Source organism: Panthera leo, chromosome A1 (genome assembly GCF_018350215.1).
Source record: "Panthera leo isolate Ple1 chromosome A1, P.leo_Ple1_pat1.1, whole genome shotgun sequence".
Lineage (NCBI taxonomy): Eukaryota > Metazoa > Chordata > Mammalia > Carnivora > Felidae > Panthera > Panthera leo.
In genome coordinates, this window is record NC_056679.1 from 222,967,003 (window position 1) to 222,992,201 (window position 25,199).

Consider the following 25,199-nt stretch of genomic DNA (forward strand, 5'->3'; position numbering starts at 1 on the left):
GCAGGTGAATGCCTCCTTTCTTTCCAGTGTGTTCTTCCTGGTTTCCAATCTTCCTCAAATGGGAGATACTGTAATTTGTCATGTGAAATTTATACACTGTATGAATTGTACATAGATCGTTTCCTGTGTATGTAATTCCTATAGGAAAAAGATCCTCACAGGACAGGAAAAGAGTAGGCTGACTGCCTTTTATTTTTGTTTTCAATTTTAAATGAAATATCTTAACAATCTGTAGGACAGCTCACTAAAGTAGAATTTATTAATCGAACAATATAAGTTTTGCGATTTTTGTAGCAATTGACAAATTGTCCTCAAGGGGACTGACCTATTTTACATAGCCATAAGCTATATTTAAAACTGCATACCTCCTCCCACAGTCTTGCAAATGAGTTAGCAAACCTTTGGAGTTTTTACAGTCTATTGCCTGAGAATTAGATATCAATGCAGTGCTTTTTTTTATGTTCGTTTGTTTTTGAGAGAGAGAGAGAGAGAGAGAGCGCAGGGGAGGGGCAGAGAGAGAGAGAGATGGGTAGAGGATCTGAAGCAGTCTCTGACCTGACAGCAGACAGCCTGATATGGGGCTCAAACTCACAAACTGAGATTATGACCTGAGCTGAAGTTGGGTGCTCAACTGATTGAGTCAACCAGGCTCTCCAATGTCAAGTAGTTTTAAACTCTATGTTTCTTATGATGAGATTAATGATTGTCCTAATACATTTAAAAGCCTTGTTATGTTCTCCGTGAATTGTTCATTATGTACTTTGCCCAACTGGGGGTGAGGGAATAAGATTATTGAACAGTTTGCTTGCTTTGCTTACCATGATTATGCCACGTAGACATTTTCAGTTTTTATGAATTGGCTTTTACCAGTCTTGTCTTTTATGATTTCATGAGTGGAAAAAAAGTCTCCCATATTGCAGCCTAGTACTTTTCTGTAGCTACTACTATAGTTATCCAGATTGGTTGCTTATGAAATGCAAGAATCTTCATCTCTTTCCAGACACAGATGGATTTTAGGAAATCTGGTTGTGTGTGTGTGTGTGTGTGTGTGTGTGTGTGTGTGTGTGTGAGAGACTAGGTGCAGTCTTGCCTTCTCTGATTTTTCTAAATTATACTGAGTCCAGGGAGGTTTTCCAGCCAACCTGACACCTTCCTTCCACCCAATAATCCACTGCAGATAAGGTTTTTCACCTGGGCACGTATACTCATTCTCACATAGTTTATTTTCGCTGACATTTACTGTTAATGAATCCACATGCTTTTGACATCTCTTTCAATGTTCTTTGCCTCCAGTCCTTCCCAGATAGCATATGGAATTTACTTTAGCTCATCTCTATAGGTTTTGGAAGCTCTTACATATAGATTCTAGGGATTATTTGTTGTTAGAGACTAAATGTGTTCCTCAAATTCATATGATGAAGCCTTAATCCCCAGTGTGTCTGTATTTGGGGGTGGGCATCTAAGGAACTAATGAAGGTTAAATGAGGCCATAAGTATAGGAGCCTGACCTTATACGTTTACTGTACTTATATGAAAAAAAAGATACCAGAAAGCTGTTCTCTCTCACTCTCTCCTTGTGTGCACGAAACCGGGAAAGGGGATGTGAGGCATATGGAGAAGGAAGCAGACTACAGACTAGGAAGAGAGCCTGTACCAGAAACTGAATCAGCTAGATTCTTGGTCTTGGACTTCTGTTGGTTAAGCCACCGAGCCTATGGTATTTGGTTATAATAGCCCCAGCAGATTCACACATTTGCCTCTCATAGTTTTATGGGAAAAGACATCGGTAATTTTGTTTGTTGGTTTGTCGTCTTTCCTCAATCGTGTTTTTGTACTTCCTGCTTTTCAGCGAAAGTCAGTACGGTATGAAAGCAATGTTTATGTGCGCGTTGAGTTTTATATCAGATAATTCTGTGGTGATTCTGTTTAAAAGTTGCGTTATTAATGGTCTTCAAGGCCAGTTGCCATTGATTATTGGACAAGAACACATGTATCCGGGTTGGCCCAAATGCCTCTATGGGAACCATTATTAAAATTCTCACTTTTTAAATTAGCTATTGTATGAGGGACAGGGTGTCAGTTTTCACAAATGTACAAGGCAAGTCAGTATTTTCTTTTTTTTTTTTAATTTTTTTTTTTAACGTTTATTTATTTTTGAGACAGAGAGAGACACAGCATGAACGGGGGAGGGGCAGAGAGAGAGGGAGACACAGAATCGGAAGCAGGCTCCAGGCTCTGAGCCATCAGCCCAGAGCCCGACGCGGGGCTCGAACTCGCGGACCGCCAGATCGTGACCTGAGCTGAAGTCGGATGCTTAACCGACTGAGCCACCCAGGCGCCCCAACAAGTCAGTATTTTCAATGGGAAAAAAAAAGGATATCTCTGACCTCTCTGATACACCACCAAAGCAGCATTATTGTGGTCTATCATGGCTTGCGCTGTCTGTGATAAATACAAAAGGTTGAATCCTAGGACGGATAATGGGACATAGAGATACAGACTACATGGGTTTCAGTATAGGTATTAGAGCAGACATGAAACCAAAGAACTTTAGGACCTCACGGCTGTTGTGTTTGGATGTACGTGTTCACGTGTGAATCCACGGTCCAACCCCTGTAGGCAGATGTCTTAAAACTGTTGGGTTGTCCTCCCCAAAGGAAATAATAGAATGCTCACTGTTTTACTGGTAATAATGATATTAGTAATTACATTTGAGAGATCTATGTAGGCCAGGCTCTCAGAGATATTTTCTCATACAATAATTTTTGCATTATACTGAAGAGTGTTGTTACGCTTGTTTCAAACTCAGTGTAGCAGAAGTTAGCTTGCTCAGATAACCCACTTTACCAGTGCTGAGGGACAGAGCCAGACTCAAACTTAGATCAGCCTGATTCCAAAGCCTTGATTTTCAAGTCTACCATCTGGCTAATCGATATAGTTTCTCTAGGAAAGACAAGGTGCGTAACGAATACCTTGTTCTCTATTTTGATCATTTACAAATTTAACATGATGTGGGTGAAATATTGTGAACATTATTTTTTCCTATTTAACTACATCTTAAGTGGGCTTAATTATCTACATGTACAAAACCAATATAATAAAGACCTATTGCTTTAGGCTGCCTTTTTTTTTTCCCACAAATCAGGTTTCATAGAACATTCTGTCAGCCAATAAACCAAAAGTGTGGTTTTCTTTTTGACTTAAACTCGCAGATTTTAAATCAGTCTTTTTGAAACAAAAGAGGATTGCTGTCTACTAATTTGAGTTCCTGCTTTTCAAGCATATCATGTCCATATGGTCATTAATAGGATTTTTTGAATATTGAAATTGTGTACACTCTTGCAATTGTGTGATGTGCAGTAGTTAAAAATAACAAGTTGGGTCTATAGTAAACATAAAGTGCACTTATTATTATGGCAAGAAGCAATTCCAAAATACTAACACAATATGACTTCGTTAGTGTAAAAAATGTATTAATTAAGCATTCTCCATTTATCTTCTGTTTGTTGATATAGCTATTATTTTTTATAGTTTATCTTCAATACTATGTATGCATATCTTCAGCACTGTGCATATATGGAAAGTAGAACTCAGTGTTAGAGGAAGAAAATTATTATTATTTTTGCTTTTCACTTTATGTCCAGTTGTATTGTTTTTTATTTATTTGTTTTCTTACCATGAGTAGGTAAGCCCTTTTATAATAAAAGCATATAATATAAAGTCATCATAATAATAAATGTTCTCAGGATAAAAATCTAGACCTATGAATATACTTTTAATTATTTGGAAACTGGATATAAACACCTTTTGAATATTCCCAATAAAGATATATCAGCTAAAAACCTCTATAGGACCACAAAGTAGCTATTATATTAACAATGTGGCAAATTCCCTATGTAAACATAGCAACATGTTATCTAATAATACTCTGGAGGACATTACAAATTTTTGTTGTTTTGTTTCCACACGATTCAACAAAGTTATACTTTAGTAGCCTCTAAGAGTTAACTGGGATGTCCACAGGGACTTTATTACCACCGGGAGACCCTATTTTATATTCGGTCTTTTGAATGATTATATTATGCAAACATATTACCTACTTTATTCTCTAATTGCTAAAAGCTATAAAAGCACAAACAGGATAATGTAATAACTGGAAATATATACAGCAAATTGCAAATAAAAATTCAATGAGTTTTAGGATATTAAAAGTAAAACCCTTTACTTCCTAAGCTCCCTAAAACATTAGATATTTAATGTCTCATTTTATTAATATCTCAAAAAGTTCTAATATCTTAAAAAAATTAGAATTAACTTTCTTTTTTTTAGATCTGAGAGACTGATAGCAAAATAGATGGAGAAGATGCTCTATAGTTTCCACATGTCCTTTTTATTTATCATAAGTCAACATCACAAAAGAAAATTATCCTTTCATTTAAAAACCCTTAAGTATGTAGAAGTTGTTCCTAGAGTTTAACCTAGTTTGCCAGGAGAAGAGAATCAGACTCATTTATACTGTAAGTTCCTTATCTCATTGAAGCTATTAGAATACATCTGAATATGTATGACTCTGGTTTTTTCTAAGCTGAGTTGGAAAGATAGATAATGTTAATGTGTGAGAAAAATCACATTTATCCTAAACATTGTATATAATTGATTATCATAGTGCATCCATTTGCTTTTTAAATTTTATAATAGTTCACTAGATATAATAAATGAATTGTCTTCCCTATCTTTATCTTTAAATTGTGGGTATAGAAAAAAATGTAACATGTAATAAAAATAAATATGAATTAAATTCTAAAGTGAGATACCCATATAACAAAATATTACTACCACATTTCAAGGGCTTATTATGAAGCAGAAAGAGTACTTTATCTTCTTTTGGCTCTTCTAATACTAACTAAAATTTATGGGTTATAGCTCCCACTATCATATCATCCAACATACGGAACTAAAAGTTTTCAGATGTTAAATATCTCACATCTCAAGGACCAATAACAAGGAGAGAGAGGCGTAATGACTCAAACTCATGTCTATTTAAAGCTACTGTTGGAGAAAGACACTGAACTCAAATAGAACTGTCTTCATATCTCAACTTTTAGGCAAGCTATTTCAATGCTTTGAGTCTCAGTATCTTCAAGTAGAAAAAAGATCATAAAATTAATTAAATAAGATAACGGCTTTAAAGACACAGTCCATTGTATATCATGTGGCATGTATGTTCAAAATGTTCATTTCTTAAAAAAAAAAAAAAAAACAGTTCATTTCTGTACTCTAAATATTTACAAACACAAATTCAGCGTAAGAAGTAGGTTAATGGTATCTGGGTCTTTTATCAATAAATACAGTGATTTAAGTGCTTGTGCAATCCTCTCCCCTCTAAAATATTTGTGCAGTAGGCTTCCATGATACCTCACCTGCCACCTATGTGTACCACTGCCACCAAATCACACCTTTCTTCTATTTCTTTTACAGGCTCCTAATCCTTTACGTTTAGTTCTAAATACTGAATGCCCAATACTGAGCCCTATGCCCTACACTCTTTCCAACTTCAGTTGCTTCCAACGTGATCTTATTAGCCAATGGCTTTAAGTGACTTCGGTATTTTGCTCTCATGCTAATGCCATTTTTTCCTGACTTCTCCACTGAGCTCTAGTTTAGGTGACTGCTCGCTCAACATTTCCTTTCAGATGCCTTAGAGGTAGCACACATTTACTAACCAAAAATAGAACTCTACATTCTTGCCCTGTTAATCTTTACCTCTTATGATTCTTTTTGAATGTTCTGCCTTGCAATCCAAACATCATGAAGTATAACACATAGTCTTAGTGTGTGTGTGTGTGTGTGTGTGTGTGTGTAGCCATCTATATATATATATATATATATATATATATATATATATATATATATATACACACACACACACACACACACACACACACACATACATATACACTAATTCTTTCTCCTTCCTATGGTAGGGCCTTATATTTAGCTACCATTATCTCTCACTTGCACTTCTAAAATACTGTTGAAACCTGTTCTTCATTTAGTTCAATTGGTCCCTCATGTCCCATTCTTTCCATGGATATTAGAGTGTTCTTTTAATTCAGTTTATGTTATACACTCCTCAAAACTCTCCAGTGTCTACTCATTTCATATAAAGTTAAATGTCCTGAGTGATGTCAGTAAGATGGCAGGATAGGAAGTTCCAGACCCTACTTCCTCACATTAAGACAGTCATTCAACAAGCATACGTAGGCAAATTCCTATTATGAGAAATCTAGAATCCAGTTATGATGCTTCTGGACCTCAGGCAAGTGTGAAAGCAAGTACATCAAAAGTAGTAGGAATACTTGTGGTACCTTCTGACCATAATCCCTACCCCTGGAACAGTACCATGCAATTGGGAGGAAACTCTAAGCTTCCAGCATCTCACTGAGAAAGAAAAGACTGGGCAATATGTCCAACATTCTCGTAATTTTTAGGGCAATTCCCAGGTGCTGGGACTGTGACTCTTCTGTTTCAGAATGCTGTCAGGGCCCAGCAATAATGCCCACTCTTACCACTTCTCTTTAACATACCAATAGAAGTCCTACTCAGAGCAACTAGGCAAGAAAAAGATATAAAAGTCACCCAAATTATAAAGGAAAGATAAAATTATATCTAATCACAACTTACGTGATCTTATATATAGAAAAACCTACAGATCCCCCATACACAAGCACTTAGAACTACTGAACAAATTCAACAAAGCTGCAAGATATAAAACCAACATAAAAAATTAGTTGCATTCTCATGCACTGTCAACAATCCAGAAAGGAAATTAAGAAAACAATCAAATCCATTTACAATAGCATCAAAAATAATACTGCAGGAATAAACTTAATCAAGGAGATAAAACTTGTACACTGAAAACTACAAAATACTGGTGGAAGAAATTGAAACCACAAATTAGAGATACATTCCATGCTCATTCATTGGAGACTGAATATTACTAAAATGCCCATACCACCCAAAGTCATCTGCAGACTTATTGCAAGCAACCCTCAGCAAAGTCACAATGACATTTTACATGAAGACAAAAAATCCTAAAATCAATATGGAACCAAAAAGAAAGAAAGAAAAGAAAACACCTTAAAAATCAAACAATCTTGAGAAAGAACAAAGCTAAAGGCATCACATTTCCTGATTTCAAAACATATTACAAAACAATACTAATCAAAATAGCACATTACTTGGATAAAAACAGACACACAAATTAATGGAAAAGAATCAAGAGCCCATAAATAAACTCAACAGATAATCACGAGTGCCAAGAATACACAATGGTGAAAAGATCTTTCTTCAGTGCATTTACCTGGGAAAATTGATATCCACATGCAAATGAATAATGTTAGAACTTTGTCTTACACCATACACAAAAGTTAGCTCAAAATGTATTAAATACTTAAATGTAAGACCCCAAACTGCAAAATTCCAAAAAGAAAACAGAGGTAATAAGCTCCTTGACATTGATCTTGATAATAATTTATTGGCTTTGACACCAAAAGTAAAGACAATACAAGCAAAAAGAAGTAGGGTTACATCAAACTAAAATATTTCAGCACAGCAAAGGAAACCTTCAACAAAATGAAAAGACACAAAAAGAATGGTAAAAAAAATATTTGCAAATCATATATCTAGTAAGGAATTAATATCCAAAATGTATAAACAACTCAATTAAGTCTAGCAAAGCAAAGAAACAGATTGAACATGGGCAGAGGATCTGAATAGTTAATAGATATATTTCTAAAAAAGACATACAGATGGACAACAAGTACATGAAAATGTGCTCAACAGCACTAATCGGGGAAATGCAAGTCAAAACCACAATGAGATATTACCTCTTACCTGTTAAAATGGCTATTATTTTTTTTTTAATTACTGTTTATTTTTGAAAGAGAGAGCATAAGCAGGGGAGGGGCAGAAAGAGACGAAGACACAGAATTGGAAGCAGCTCCAGGCTCTGAGCTGTCAGCACACAGCCTGATACAGGGCTTGAACTCATGGACTGCAAGCTCATGACCTGAGCTGAAGTTGGACGCTTAACACCACCCAGGTGCTCCAGAATGGCTGTTATTAAAAAGACAAGAAATAGCAAGTGTTGGCAAGGACATGGAAAAAGAAATCTTTTATGTACCATTGGTGGGAATGTAAGAGGGTAGAGCCACTATGGAGAAGAGTGTGAAAGTTCCAAAAAATTAAAATAGAACTACCATGTGATTCAGCAATCTGACATCTTGGAATATTTTCAGAGGAAATGGAAACAGGACCTTGAAGGGATATCTGCACTTGATGTTCATTACAGCATTATGTACAGCAGCCAAGAGGTGCAACAAACTTAAAAGTCCATTGATAGATGTATGGATATAGATGATGTAGGGGACACACACACACACACACACACACACACACACACACACACACACACTGGAATATCATTCATCCATAAGAAAGAAAGAAAATGTTTTATACGCTACAAAATGGATGAATCTTGAAGACATTATGCTAAGTGACCTAATCCTGTTTGAGAAAACACAATACATGATAAAAGTTTACAGGGCAAAATAAAACTCTGTTTACAGGGCGCTGTGGGTGCAGAGAAGTGCCTAACCCATGTAGAGTGGTGGCGATTGCAAGGAAAGAATGTCACTAGTGTTTGAGAGACGACTATACGATTTTCAAGGGCCAAAGCCGTGAAAGACATTTCAGGAGACACAGAGCTTTCAGGGCTGTGTGACAGGCACTGTGTATTCAACTAGTATCATTATCGTGCATAAAGTGCATAGAGTTTTATGAGTATGTGGCTTATGATAAAATGTCTTCTTGGTCATGTTAGGAATAGTTTATGAACATTTGACAGATTTACTATAACTAGAAAAACTGTACCGACAACACGGTTTATGTGATGCAATTGGATAAAACAGAAACAAAACAAAACAAAACAAAAAACACTGGGAACCATTCCAGGTTGTGGATCATGAAGCAGTGTCGACACCATGCACGTATCTGTCTTCATCCTGCAGATAGCGTGTAATGGAATATCCTTAGCATGAATGTGTGGCCACGTAGATCTAACAAGCTTACAATGGGATGTGAGAGAGTCGGCTGTATTGGTAAGAGCATGCTTGTAACGGTAAAGGGTGAATGTGACCCTGAATAGAAATTCAAAGTTCTGTCAAACGTCAGACAATTTGAACATAGTATTTTAAGTGTATGTATAAAAACGCTACACGTCTTTTTCTGTTTAGGACATTTTATCAAAATTTCTCATTAAAATTCACAAGTATATTGCTTAGCGATAAACAATGCTATGGCTCCTTATAGATTTATATTTTCTAAGGAAATCTCTAACACAGTTTTAAATTCAAGGATGGTTTGACTCAATAGTTTACATAAAACTTTGGTACCTATATGGCATAAAAAAAATTAACACTTAGTTTTCATCCAAATAAGAATAATGATGTTCCATGTTCCATTTTAATTAAGCCAACAAACTTCCATGTAAATTAAGGAAACTGCAATACCCCAAAAGAGGGAGAATCATATGCCTGCTTTTTATAGGGAAGGTAAGACATTTTACTTGAGAAATGATTACTCAAAAAAAAAAAAAAAAAAAAAAAAGCGCCTGGGTGGCTCAGTCAGGCCATCTGACTCTTGATTTCGGCCCAGGTCATGATCTCATGGTTCGTGAGTTTGAGCCCCGTGTCGGACTTCTTGCTGACAGTAGGAGCCTGCTTGGGATTCTCTTTCCCTCCTATTCTGCCCCTCAAACTTTCTATTTAACTCTCTCTCTCTCTCAAAAAAAAAAAAAAAAAAAAAAAAAAAAAAACCCAAAAAAAAAAAACCAAACAAAAAAAACACACACATTAACAAGAGGAAAACATATAAATTCATTTAATATAAATTTTATGTGACACAGGAGCCTATATAAGGAAATAAAAAAATGAAAGAAAAAAAAAAACAAAAACAAAAACCTGTTAGAACCAGACCCTTATTTGATGGGCTGGACCAAGAGTAGTAAATTGTGAAAATGTAACAAGGCAAAGGGCCTTGGGCTATTTAGTTAATTGGGTAGAGGGATGTGTCTAGAAAGATAAGAGTTAGTTTAGCAAGGCTTGTTTTTACAGATGTGTCTTGACCTCAACTTCCCATCCTTCGTGCTGAGAAATGTTTGCTTCCTTCTGCTATAGGGAGGGCTTCTTTCACATGGGGATATTATCTCCTGCTTTGGAGAAGCTCAGAGTGCCCTTTTGCATCTGGTGCTTTTCAAGTGACTTTAACTTGAAATAATCTATGCTAGAGTGGCATATTTTGAGGTGGCTTATTCTGAACTCCCTCATGACAATAGAACAGGGGACCTTTAGAACTGAGTGGATAGGCTCTGAAGACTGACTTGGGGGACTGGTGATTCGCAGATCATTAAAACAGAGGAATGGGCTTTTCACTGAGAAGAAACAGCTTGCACAAAGGCACAAAGACTAGTAAGAACACAGCATTGTCAGGAGACAGCATGATCGAATGCGAGTAGGTGTTTTCTGGGCAGACACTGAGGGTGAGGGGGTAAGTGGGAAGGTACCAAATATTGAAAAGCCATGAATTTCACCTGAAAGTGTTTTGATTCTATCCTAGAGGTGATGCAAAGGGATGAAGCAGTTTCAAGCGGAGAGTTGAGATTATATACGGATAGAGGACAGACTTCAAAGGCAGAGGTGTTGAAGGAGACCTTGGACAAGGATCAGTCCTTCCATTTGCATTGCCTAGTGCTGTGTGCAAGAATGACGCAGATACAGCATGAGATACAGTTTCTTGCTTTAGAGGAAAAAGAGAAAAGCACGATTTTAATATTTGTGATAAAAGATGCAGAAAAAACCGTCACCAAAAATAAGTCCTCTGGAAGTTAGAATAGAGTGTCATCCATCATCTTGCCCTTGCCCCCTCCCCTGATTTTCCTTTCCTGTTTTCTCTTTCCTGTGTACTTTATTCCCTATATCCCAGCCCCTGCCCTGAAATCCAAAGGCTGGAGAATATACTACTGCAGTTCAATGATCGTTATATTAGGGCTAAATTCAGCTGTGAGTAACAAACACAAAAGAGGTGTAGCATTAAAAAAAAGTCTGACATTTTCTCTATTAACTGAGCTCAGAGGAAGGCAGCTTGGGGCTTATATGGAGGCTCCACTCTACAATGTTCTCTGGGATAAAGTTGCATGGCTTCTCTTATCTCCAGGCTATGGCACTCATTCTCTTGGTCCAAAAGGGAGGTGTAACCATCACATTTAGGATTCAAGTGGCAGGCTGAAGGGGAAAGAATAGATAAAACCCATGTCAAGAATCTAAGGACATTTCCCAGGAAGTCGAAAGATAAAACTATGCTTATATGCCATTGGCTAGAACTTAGTGCTGAGGTGATATCAAGCCACAAGAGAGGGTAGGAAATAATAGTGTTTATTCTGGGTAAGTGGAGAGCAGGGACTTAATGCTTAGCAACATGTATAGGGTGCTCGGGGATAGAAACCAGATAGTGATTTAGACATCTAGGAGTCTGCACCAGTGGTGCGTTTTGATATTTTAAACCAAACTGAATAACCATTTTAGAAAGTTATTTCATTAATCCCTAACATTTTAGCTGTGTGTATGTGCATACATAGTGTTGTGTGTGTGTGCGTAACAAGAATATAAGCTAAACAAAAATTGTGTGATAGGGAGGCACCTGGGTGGTTCAGTCGGTTAAGCGTCTGACTTCGGCTCAGGTCACGATCTCACAGTTCGTGAGTCGAAGTCCCACATGGGGCTCTGTGCTGACAGCTCGGAGCCTGGAGCCTGCTTTCGATTCTGTGTCTCCCTCTCTCTCTGGCCCTTCCCCTCTTCAAGCTCTGTCTCTCTCTCTCTGTCTCAAAAATAAATAAACATTAAAAAAGATTAAAAAAATAGTGTGATAGGTAGAAATAATTTGAGAAGACATGGAGAAATTCAAAATATCTATTTGTTACTCTGACATAAGCAGATAAGTAAGGAAAGGTTACATTTGGTACCACCATTTTCTTCTATATTCATTTTCTAATTTTTGGAGTAATTTTAGCTAGACATATGAAGGGTAGAATCAGCCACATGAAAATTGGAAGTAATTTCATGATATTACCTATTGTAGTCAAATAGATCAGTATTGTGAATATCATCTTACATTCTTATATGTCTTCAGGACATTATCTTTCCTCCAATGTGTGTGATTTCAGGAATACATAAAATATAAAAATAAAACTTCATATAGGGGCACCCGGGTGGCTCAGTAGGTTGAGTATCCAACTCTGAATTTCAGCTCGGGTCATGATGTCACAGTTTGTGAGTTCGCGCCCGACACCGGGCTCTGTGCTGATAGTGCAGAGCCTCCTTGGGATTCCCTCTCTCTCTCTCTCTCTCTGACCCTCCCCCACTCATGATGTATCTGTCTCTCTCAAAATAAATTTAAAAATTTTTAACAATTTCATATAAATATGTTTGAATCTAACAATAATAATTTGTCTTGAAACAGAAAAAAATAGTTATAACATGAATAGTAGTCTCTTATTTCCTTTATTTATTCTAGGTCAACATAGTAGGAATGTTCATACATGTATTTTGAACTATAAATAAAATATTACTTATAATGACATAGTATATGACATTGCAAAGTTTACTAATACATACATGGCTCAGTATTTGGATAGCTTTCTTAATTTCCTGCGCAAAAGGAACTAAGCACATTGATACAGTCTTTGGTTGTGACGGTCTTTGAAGTGAAAAACAAAGTATAATGTTAACCAAATCAAAGCATGCTTTTAAAAAGTTTTTCGGTAAAAAAAATTTACAGTTAAATATTCTAACTTGAAATTCGATATATTAATACTACTCTTGGAGCACAAACCCTGAATTAATTCGTCTATTTCTCATTTATTTCTTCACTCAAGAAATGTTTACTTATTAGCTACACTATGAGAGGTACCTCACAGGAGATGGCAATACATAGACATGGTGTGAGAACTAAACAAAACAAAACAAAACAAAACAAAAACAAAGAACTGACACAAAGGAAAACTGAAATGACGCCTATATTAATAATTAGAATGCTGGTTTCTGTCATAGTAAGACAGGATGGTATAATGCCCTGGTAATTTAGAGGAGCACACAGTTCTATTGAACTATGGTATCCAGACTTGCAAGTGATGGGTTTGAGATTTTACCCGACTATCAATCTAACATGTTAGGCTGCCACAGTTTCATAGATGCTGACAGAAGATATGAGACTCAGGATCAGAGACAAAAGACTTTATTACCCATATCACAATTGGTGGTATGACTTCCCCTTGTTCCTCACAAACCATGGGGTAACATGAAGCAGCCCAGGTATATGCCATACGCATATTATCTATGGGTTATGACTGAGGAACTCTAAATTCTGGAATCCTCAGTCATATATTAGGTCTGCTAGCTGACCTCTTCAATCTTTGTCCTAAACGAAGACGTAATCCAGTCAGGCTTTGTGCCCCAAAGGGAGGGGGATGTTCTATCTTTCTTCCAAGACTGTTTGCTATACATGTATCTGTGGAAAAAAAAAAAAAAAAATGATAGCAGGCAAGCTGTCAATGCCACTCACTCAAACAATGTGCAGAAACATAAGAGACCCAAAGAGAATTGTTTTCCAAAACTAGAAGTCTTTGTGGAGAAACTCCCTTCAGTCTAGACCTCAGAGGGTAGGTATTACTGAATAAAATTTGGAGAGTAAGACTCTTAAGGCAAAGAGAGAGGAATGAGCCATGCGAGGGAGTAAAGCCTGTGTGCAAACCTATTTTCATAACTTTCTACATGAAACTTAATAATCATTATTAATATTTACAATATTAATAATTCTAGCAGAAAAGCATAGTATGTAAAAGTTAATGCATTCTGATTTATGTATATACTATATTTTAGCATGAGTCATATTTTGAGATAATTTTAAATACATATATAATTTTGTATACACATTTGTATACAAATATATAATTTTAAATATATTTATATATATTTAAATATATACTTTAAGCAAATGCAGTTTATTATATCAAAACCTTGAGTCCTGAAAAGGTCAGATTGAGATTGAAAATACTAATTTGGCAATTAACGTAGAGACAAAACTTGAAACAAATTTAGGTGAAGCCCTGAACAAATCTCTGTGGTTTATGAGAATTTGCATTTTGACTGTAAGCAAGAGCTCTATTTGACAAAGACTGAGAAGAGTAATTCTCCTAAACAGATGAATTACTAAGTGAGAGAGAGGGAGAGAGAGAGGAAACAAAAACAAAAGCAAAAACTGATAGAGAATTGAAACAATGGAGAGTGAAAGGCAGGAAGGTAAATCAAAACCTCAGAAGTCAGTGTCATCAGAAATTGATCAAGAGCTAGACAGAGAATGAGAGAAGGATACTGATATTTTTGATCATTGGATCCAAAAATGATGGAAACCATAGCTGCAGCATCAGACATGTACCTGAGAATGCATCTTGCTAGCAATGGGAGTTATCCCTGTTATCACCAACCCACAGGATAATTTTGAGATTTTAGACCATCCTGAAAGTAAATACTCACTCAGAGACACACACACAGATACAAAGATTGGTAAGTATTAAATAAATATTTATTACTCTTAAAAATGACTCTTGTTCAGTATTTGTAACTTTCGCCTAATATAAGCAACTCCAGAATTCGAACAAAATATAAAGTCTCTTATATTTAAATCTGCCTGACAGTATTATAGCTTTAAATGATGAATCTTGGGGCTCCTGAGTATCTCAGTGGGTTAAGCTTCAGACTCTTGATTTTGGCTCAGGTCATGTTCTCAGGGTTTGTGAAATGCAGTCCAATGTTGGGCTCCCATGCTGACAGTGCAGAGCCTGTTTGGGATTCTCTTTCCCTCTCCCATGGGCCCTGCACCACTGGGCTGGTTCTCTCTGTCTCTCTCTCTCTCTCTTGAAATATTAAGTTGCATTGTTTCCAAGATGACACAAAGAAAAATTTTCTCATCTGATGGATTTACAGTTTTGATAGTTGGAAAGCCCCCCTTCTGTGTATTGAGCATTATGTTCCCATCGCTATGTACTTACTTCTTCAGGCAAGATGTCTTTATATAACTCAGTGAAAGTAATTCCAAAAAATATGGACTTTCTATCATACTTTATCTTCTTTGACAGTTTCTTTTTAAGCTAGTTGTGCTCTATGCAATGTCAGATAAATTCCTAACATGTATCCTATAATGCTAGAGTTCAGATCCTGGTGGCAATTATAATTCTAGATTTTTTGAATACATGAAATATCTCATGTCACTCCTCACATACGGAGACTAGAAAGATAAATTCATGAAATAATGTCAGCAGAGTAGGTTTTTATAAAGACATTTTCAAAATAAAAAAGGACAAAGAAAGCTTTTCTTAAAAAAAAAAAAGAAAAGAAACAAAAGCCATTCTCTAGACCTCTTTAGAATTCAAGGTTTATAAGTTAAGAATGAATTGCTAAAAATGTCCAGTCGAAGGCACAAGTTACAAGCATTAACATTTTGGATAAATGTGAGAATCCATTTCTCTGAGAATGTTGTTTCCTCAGAGCTCTCTGGAGGAATGCCTTCCTTCAGGAATTAAGGAATGCATTGAAGAGCTGTAAATGGCTATTTAATCTTCAGTGATGTAAGTCAGTGACAGTAAGAAAAGTCGTAAATAATACATAATTATTAAATCATAAATTCAAATAATTAGATAGCTGAACATGCTCAAAGAGAATTCATTAAGAATCTTTATTCATAAATGAAAACTGTGAGGCTCAGAGAAAAACTGCTTACAAAATATGACAGTGTTCTACAAGATGAACATTTGAGGTCATGTCTCTTGACTCATATAGTACACTGTTATTAACTCCACTTTGGAAGAGGGAGTATTTACAAAAGCAAGGGGCCACTCTCCGGAAGCAGTGTTGTTTCACTTAGCTTAAGTAACAGAACAATGGAGAGAGGTCTACATTAAACATTATTGCATTTAATGCATTATTTGGAAATTATGTCTTTATTGGAATGAAAGTAATGCTTTATGTCAGAGAAGGTTCTTGTTTTCAAGTAACATGTGGCAGCTTTGGCCATGGAAAGCAGCAAATAAATTTATTGGAGAAAGTATTTTTCAACCATCAAAACTGGTGAGGGCTGAAGAATCTGGTTTGGGAAGTGGGAAGCAAAGGAAGTTAGACAGTAAGAAATAATGTCAAGTACTCATATTGAAACAGTAAAGCTAGAATGACTCTCAGATTCATGCACCTGCCCCTGGACTCCCCCACAAGGCTGCTGGACTCACATCCACCACATTTGGACCTTGAGAACCTCACTAACACTGTGAAAAATTTCTCAGCTGTCTCTGCATTCATCCATCATTTGTTCCAGGGTATTGGAACATATAATTAACATGGCTGTGCCATTGGTATAAATTCTAACTAAAAGGCTGTAAGAAGAAAGTGTCAGGTCCCTAAGTTTTCAGAGGTGAAAAGGCTCTGCTTATCAGAACTCATATATTGGAGTCTTCCATGAGGGTAGGTAAGGTGTTTGTTTGAATGTCACTTAAAAAATGGCAGATGTCTGCAACATATTTCTACAGTGTCAGTTTCAATCAATGTTTTTTTATTATTTGTGTTTTAATTCTTTCTAGTCTATGCAGGGATGGATTTCTTGAAGTATAGCACAAGATTTTTATATTTGGAGTTCTGTCTTCTCACAGTAAATGAGATTACTTGCAAAAGTACAGTAGTAATGTTTACATTTGTTCTTTCACTCCACAGAGCCTTATTTATCACTTTGTAATTATCACAGTGAAGATTCTAAAGATACATATATAGATTAAAATACATCTATATATTTTTGGAATGCCAGACTAGATCATTATTTTAAAGAACACACTCATTCTACATATCTATAATGCATTACAAAAGCCACTTTCTTCACTTTCACTCATGAATTATGCTTTGTTAAACAACTTAGCATAAAGGGCAAAGATGTTAATTTCATTTAGAAATCACACCAAATGGTGTGAAATTATTAAGATAACACCTTCTATATATTCATCAATTTGCCTTCTAAGAAGAAAGACTAAAGTTTCTTTTCTGAAGTCTGTGACTTGAAAATTAAGAGTCTTTAATAATTTATTAGACTGGAAAGAATATTAAAATCAATGATTCAAAGCCACAAATTTTAGTTAAATGAGCAAAGTAAGACTTGAAAAACTTAGATGACTCATGTTTGTACTATAAGTACATTGTTGGAAAAAAAAGTAAATCTGTTTTTTTATTTTATCTATTTATTTTTTTTTACTTTCTTTCCAGTGCTCTCATCATGCTGGAGCTATAATGGTATTAAAAAAAAAAAAAAACAACTATGTTAGAGTTTTTGAGTCATTTTAATTTAAATCAGTGAAAAATACATCTTTGCTTTCAGAGAATATTACCAACTTCAAGTTATATTCACTAGATAATGAAAATGAAATCCTAGTTCCAATCCTATACAATCCTTGAACAACTGGTAAATGAGCATTATCATTACCCAAATGTATGGGAAGACGTATTGATAGAGAAGAGTACCGTATTCTGAGTCTCATGTGAGATGTTTTACATTCCCTACTTGATAGAAACTTTTTTCAGTTGTGTGAAGGAATTATGCTATGGCTAATTGTTTACATTCAATTTTTTAAGTCTTTATATTGATAAGTCAGCTACTTTATAATTGATTCAGCTCTACATTTCAGTTTGTGTTGGTATACAGGGGTGAGCTTTATGAAATGAGAGTTATGCATCTAATATTTTTCTAGATAGAACAGCTATAACCTTGAATCCACGTTTCCTTCCAAATACCTATGGAAACATACATATAAAAATACAGCAAAACTTGCTACACCATTTCATGTTTTTGTAAAGTACTAATTTCAGGGTCAACTTTTTTTTTTTCCCCTCCCAAATCCTGCCTGTTTTCTTCTAGAAATATTTCATAGGTTTTGCTTGATTGTCCCAATTGTACTAAAATCTGAGACCGAGTCTTCACCATTTCTTATTTGAGAATCCAAGCATTTTCCCCTGATCTTTTTGCTACCATTCTTTTGTTCCTTTTACCTTTCTTTACATAGCTGCTAGAATTGTGGGTAATGTCATCCCCAAGCTTACAATCTGTCTTGCCTGTATGTGAAGACCACACCCTAGAGTATTATCTGTAGGACTAACAAAATCCAAGCAAACTATGCTTCAGCCAATTGAAGCTCTCTCACTCATACGCAGCCATGCCAATCTGATCCCCATCTATGGACTGAGTTTAAGTTGCATACTTTTTTTTTTTCAGCCATCTTTCTATCTGCTCTGCTTTATTTTTGTCTCTTGTGCTTACTAAGCAATTCAAGTACCTGCCTACTTGATTGCTTTAATGATCTGTGACAGTTTTTCAACCCTAAAGTATTTTGAGTATTTTGGTGAAGTTCAGTGAGTCACATGGAGCAGGTAATCCATGTATGTGTTGTGATTTTGCATCACATTTAACAAAAATAAAATAAACACAAAACCGAAAATTTTCAGGTAGTAAGAAGTGCCTAATGGATCATATATTAGAAGAGATCATATCGCAAATGTGCACATACTCATGGTCAGTTTCTGAGCATTTCTGCAGTCCCTAGGACTGCATTTCTGTTGTTTCCAAGGATTTGATACACACATAAATATATAAATATAAAAATATGCATATATATATGCACAAATATTCAAATATATACATTCTTTTAAAAGTAATATATATATATATATTTACAAAGAAATACATAAATATATATTAATTTGTTTTTAAGTATTGAGAATTAACAGTAAAGATAAGAAGATCCTTGTAAAAATGTATGCAGGATACAAGCTTATGCATGACTATATGTATGCATGTTTGTGTGAATTGCAAAAAGAATTTGTATGTATTCTTTACACATCAGCATCAGCCTACAAAATAGTATAATTTGCATTCAGAGAAAATACTTAAAGCTACCATGTTTTGTAATGTATATAATTTTCTCTCTATCCATTAGGTAGAAAATGGTTGCCTGTGTTCACTTACTGTGAAGATTTGGAATCAGACAAGTACAGATTTGATTCTCCAAGTGTTTCAGGATGTAAATGTAGTCTGAGCTTTCCCTGATGGGCAGTTAAATCATGGACACGCTAAACAATTTACTTTGGACTGTCCTTCCAAAAGATGCTCTGGATTCTCTCTTGAATGCGCACTAAGCATTTATAACTGACAAGGAAAAGAAAGAAGACGGTGAACTGGAAAGCTATCTTACAATGAAAATTACGAGCACATCTTGTATCTGTCCAGTCCTCGTGTGTCTCTGTTTTGTGCAGAGGTGTTATGGAACTGCTCACCACAGCTCCATCAAGGTGACCAGAAACCAGACCAAACACATTGAAGGTGAAACCGAAGTCCACCATCGTCCCAAAAGGGGATGGGTTTGGAATCAGTTCTTTGTTTTAGAAGAACATATGGGACCCGATCCACAATATGTCGGAAAAGTAAGTGTTTGTTTGTTTGTTTTTTCCTATTCTAAGAAATTATGAGGTAAGATGAGGGTAGAGTTGAGTTGGATTTGAAAAGACATAGAAAGTAGAGGGAAATATGCTATAGAATGGTATTACTTATAAAGGATGGTTCAAAATCATGATTGAAAAAAATAAAGTGTGCCAGTCATGTCACATCTCCCTAAACATTGGTCCATACATGTTGAACTCAATGTTCTTCACCACCGTATGACTCTTTGCATTCTTTTGTGTAAAGTAGAAACACTGAATTGAACACATAATTGAGTGATTTTGTCTTTATTATCATGAAGGTATCTTATAATTCACAAAGCCATTTACTGGTGCATTGGTATTTATATGTTTCAATCTATGGCTAATGCACATGAAACAATGTGCATCTATTATATTTCATGGCATCTAATATATTTTTGTTAATTGTCACAGCGATTGTATTTGAATCTAAGCCATCTTTTAAAAGCACATGGATGTTTTTTCAATTCCCCATATTAATTTCCATAAAAATGCTGATATATTTTAAATATAGATTAAATGTCCACAGGATGTATAGGTTTTGTTAAAATTCCGAAAGAGTGAAGTTGGTAAAATAGTCATAACTTTAGACCACCTTCCCTTTCTCTTGAAAATACAAGACAGTTTAATGGTTTACCAAACCAATCAGGAGATTGTGTGTTCACTAATTGGGGACAGCTTCACCATGTGTCATGCAGGCTCCAGGGTAGAGAATAGAGCAGGAGGTGGAGAGACCTTCTGATGAATTACCGATCCTTGGAAGCAGCCACTTGGTTTACTCAGTACCTCTGGGAGAAACAGTAAGCACAGCAGTAGAATCTCCATGACTGCAGGCTCAGTGAATTTCATCTCCCTGCTTGACTATTTATTTTCACTTTAACACTGTTAGTACTAAAAAAAAAAAAAAAAAAAAAAAAAAAAATACTACTGCATCCAAGATCCAAGCCATAGTGCTTCCCTAATGTGTAGGCAGTACAGGATCACAAACCATCTGCTTCACCCCTGATCCAACAGGGACTGGGTTGCAGCTGTATTTCCATAGCCAGCAGGAGCTGAGGAGTCAGAATGTGGTACATAAGAAAAGATCTGAAACGGTTCTGTCTTTTTCTTATATGCATATTAAAATGAGATGAAACAACTCATCTTCATCATTTATTTATTTCTACAAAGTATTCCACAAAGTAGATGTAAACAAATGTGCTAAAATTATGTGTGTGTGTATACACACACACACACACACACACACACACACACATATATTGAATTACTTGAAACTCGTGTTTTTATTATGAACTTCAGAATACTTTTCTGTAATTCTTTATTATCTTTGAGAAAAAGAAAAATTAAAAAAAAAACAGAAAAAATGCCCTCCCCCCTTTAGGAGTACCCGAAAAGGAAAATGTATTTTATTAATATAAATATTTTGTTATGGATATTTCTTGTCATATCAATCCATGTTAAAAACAAAAAACAAAATTTGCTGGAAAGGAAAAGATCGGACGACTTTCATTTCCTCTTGGGTCACCTCATCTAGTAAAAGATGAAGCCTTATTAGGTTGATCAATTTCAGACATTCTTTCTGGGCCTGGGTGCCAATGAGCATATGGTTGAGAGCTTGTTACCCATCAGGAGGCGGTAGAAGTCTGTGAAGCTATTCAAGCTGGTAGAGGTTCTGTGGAAATTGGTATCTGTTCTACTGTTTCTAGTATTGGTGGACAAATATAAATTGTTATACCCAAGGATGTGGTTCTCTTATTCCCTATCTGACCTGACCCTCTCACTTTGTCTTGTCTTGTCTTGTCTTTTCCTTTTTTCTTTTTTTTCTTTTCTTTTCTTTTCTTTTTCTTTTTCTTTTTCTTTTTCTTTTTCTTTTTCTTTTTTCTCTTCTCTTCTCTTCTCTTCTTCCTTTATGAGAAATTCTAACTTAATTGTACAGATTTCTTCCAGTCACCTGTCTCCATGTACATACATATATCCTTATAAAAATACAAATATAACTGATTTTTGAGACTGCAAAGTTCAACGATCCATATGTGCTTAGAATAGTACTTGTTGTCCCATTACTTTAATTTGTTCAAGAAGTGAATTTATGTCTCGCATTTACAAATACATTCATATGGAAACAGCTATGTATTTTCATAGCACTTAGGAATAAAAAATAGAATCATTACAATTACTATGAGTAGGAAAAGGAATTCCTCCAAAGAACTGAAAATTATGAACTTAGACCTTCTCTGACACAGAAATGTCAGCAGTTTTGTCATTAGAAATAATTAGTATTCATGCAGTGGAGTTTTTGTATTAAAATAGTATTTTTATAGATGTATTATGTAAGTTTATTTTAAATTATCCTTGAGCTCTTGAATATAATCGTATATAACTACAGTTATATTTCACATTATAAAACAGCTTTATTAGACATTTGATTAGGGTTAAGCTCCTGAGTGTTTTTATATACCAACTTCTTATATATTTTTATGATACTTTTCTTAATATTTTTAATCAATGTTTGAGTTAATATGAAGGTATTTATTTTGTTGACAGTAGTCAATATATATTGCTCACTACTAAGATGCTTATATGTGGCTGTGACCATGATCAAAGGACTATTTCTAATGGTAAATAGTATAACTATGTGTGTGTGTATATATATATATGTATGTATATATACACATATATATATACACATACATATATATGTGTATATATACATACATATATATACATACATGTGTATAATATATATACATACATATATACACATGTATAATATATACACATCATTATACATGCATATAATTATATATACATATATGTATAATTGATAATTAATAATACATATTTTTTCTGATGGTAATGGCCATGAAAGATCAGATACCATAACTAGCATGAATATATCTCATGTATTGGATCTCTAGGAATTGTTAAATACCTTTATATATCTCATAGATGTAAAGATTTTAAAAATAATTGAAGGATTAGAGTAAGAAAAATATTATAGCACACTGGTTAGAAAGTAAGTCCTTTTCTCCTGGAACAAATTATATAGTAATGTCTATATAATTTTAAAACAATAGTGTTTTTTCTTTCCAAAAATCATATAAAAACTTGATGTTTACATGAAAAATGCAGATTGAACCCCATTATGAGTGAGACTATAATTTTATATAAGATACCACACAAATTCTAAAATTTATGCCATCCATAAATACCTGTCATTGGAGTAGATTCAATGTCTTCATGAGATATCAATAATTAGTGAGTACAAAGATTTGAGTTACAGCTTCTTTGCTTATTATCTCTATTACGATTGGCAAGTCTCTTTAATTCCCTGTGTTTCTATTTCCTTAAAGGTGAAGCTGAGAAATATTGTTTGGTAGTTATGTTACTAATTCAACTATAAAGTTTTATTTATGGTTTAGATCATGGGTAAGTTAGACTACAGTCTGTGTGCCAGATTGAGTCTGTGCACAGTTTGGTATTACATACATAGTAAGCAAGTTTGGGTTTCTGTTAGTTTTGATTTTTAAATTTTGGGAAAAAAATTTTAAATAATGTCTGTGAGGTATGCCTGGGTGGCTTAGTTGGTCCAGAGTTAGATTTGATTTCAGCTCAGGTCATGATCTCAGGGTTGTGAGGTTGAGCACCACATCAGACTCTGTGCTGATCATGAAGCCTGCTTAAGATTCTCTCCCTCTCTCTCTCTCTTTCTCTCTCTCTCTCCCTCTTCCCCTCTAGCTCTCTCTCTCTCTCTCTCTCTCTCTCTCTCTCTATCCTCACTTTTGAATAAACAAACAAATAAGAAATGATTTTTGTGATATGGAAATTATATGAAATTCAAATTTCAGTTTCCATGACTAATGTGTTTTATTTTTAAGTTTATTAATTTATTTTGAGAGAGAGAGACAGAGAGAGACAGAGAGAGTGAAAGCACAAATGGGAGAGGGGCAGAGAGAAGGAGTCAGAATCCCATGCAGGCTCCACGCACCATCAGCACAGAGTTCCATGTGGGGCTTGAACCCACGAACTTTGAGATCATGACCTGAGTCGAGATCAAGAGTCTGACTCTTAGCCAACTGAGTCACCCCGGTGCCCCTAATGTGTGTGTGTGTGTGTGTGTGTGTGTGTGTGTGTGTGTTTAATGCAGCTACGCTTATGCATATATGTATCTATATGGCTGTTTTCAACCAAAAGTGGTAGTATTAAGAGGTGGCCAGAGAAAGTATGGCTCACAAAATCTAAAATATTTACTAGTGGCATTTTCAGGTAATGTTTGTGGATTCCTATTAAGATGCCTGCTGCACCTAGCATAGTGTGAATACTTTAGAAGTAGTCGTGGGACTATTTCATCTTTGTACATACGTATCTATCTTCGTGCCTATTGTAATGATCAAATGGTAATTCACAGAAAGTGCTCTACAAACCATAAACTTGTATATCCATGTTAATGGTTGTGATAATTATTTCAAATTATTGAAACAGAAATCTTTCCCATTACTCATTGCTTTTATGAAAGAGAGAATTTTGAAAGTTTCATTTCACCATTTTCACTGGGGACCACTCCTCCGTAGATATTTTAATGAATGTTTATTAACTCTGGTTTCATTTTTATTGTTGCTGTTGTGTTGCTGTTGCGTGCAATAATATAATGAATGTTTTTCTACACACATTTAATATACATATATCCGTGGAAGAAATTTCCAAACGTGAGATTCTGATTCAAAGATAAATGTTTAGGGGCACCTGAGTGGCTCAGTCGGCTAAGTGGCTGCCTTCAGCTCAAGTCATGGTCTCATGGTTCACTGGTTCGAGGCCCACATCAGTCTCTCTGCTGTCTGCATGGAGCCCACTTGGGATGCTCTGCCCCCCTTTGTCACTGCCCCTCCCCCTCTTGTCCCTTTGTCTCTGCCCTTCCCCCACTTGTCCCCTCCCTCCCTCCCTCCCTCCTTCTCTCTCTCTCTCTCCCTCCGTCTCTCTCTCTCTCTCAGAAATAAATAAATAAAAAGTAAAACAAAAGATAAATCTTGAATTTGGGTAGGTATTACTAGATCCCCGTCCATAGGTATTGTAGTATATTCTGCATTTATCTCCATGATGTAGAAAAGTGACAATTTCTCTATAGCAATGCCAATAAGATGGGATTGTAAAACTTGGAATTTTGCAATTATAATAGGTGAAAAATAGCATCTCTGTGTGCTTTTTATGTACATGTGTCTTATTATGAGTTAAATTGATCATCTTTTCCTATTTGAAGGATACACATTTATACATTTTTTTTTTTTACTGACTGTTCATGTCTCTTAATCTTATATTGTTTTGTTGGACTCTTTAACTTATCAATACTAATAGTTCTTTACATAATAGGTGCAATAATTTCTTGCCAATTATATGTTATGTATAGTTGTTTTTTTTTTTCCAAAGTTACCATTTGTCTTGGGACTTTGTTTATAATTACTGCTTTATAAAAATTTATTATTTTAATGCAGTGATTTCTGGCATTTTTTGTTCTTTCCCCAATATTTTCTTTGTTGAAGTACAATTAAA

At 35.2% G+C, this 25,199-nt stretch overlaps 1 protein-coding gene across 3 annotated transcripts in view; it reads left to right on the forward strand.

Moving 5' to 3' along the window:
- The window catches only part of CDH18 (cadherin 18), a 532,487-nt gene that overhangs the window by 178,755 nt on the left and 328,533 nt on the right, over positions 1-25,199 (forward strand). For all 3 annotated transcript variants that reach the window (XM_042952827.1, XM_042952846.1, XM_042952853.1), the window contains exon 3: positions 19,136-19,619. In XM_042952827.1, the coding sequence (XP_042808761.1) occupies positions 19,392-19,619 (228 nt within the window). In that variant the 5' untranslated portion in view covers positions 19,136-19,391. The remainder of the gene's footprint in view (positions 1-19,135; positions 19,620-25,199) is intronic.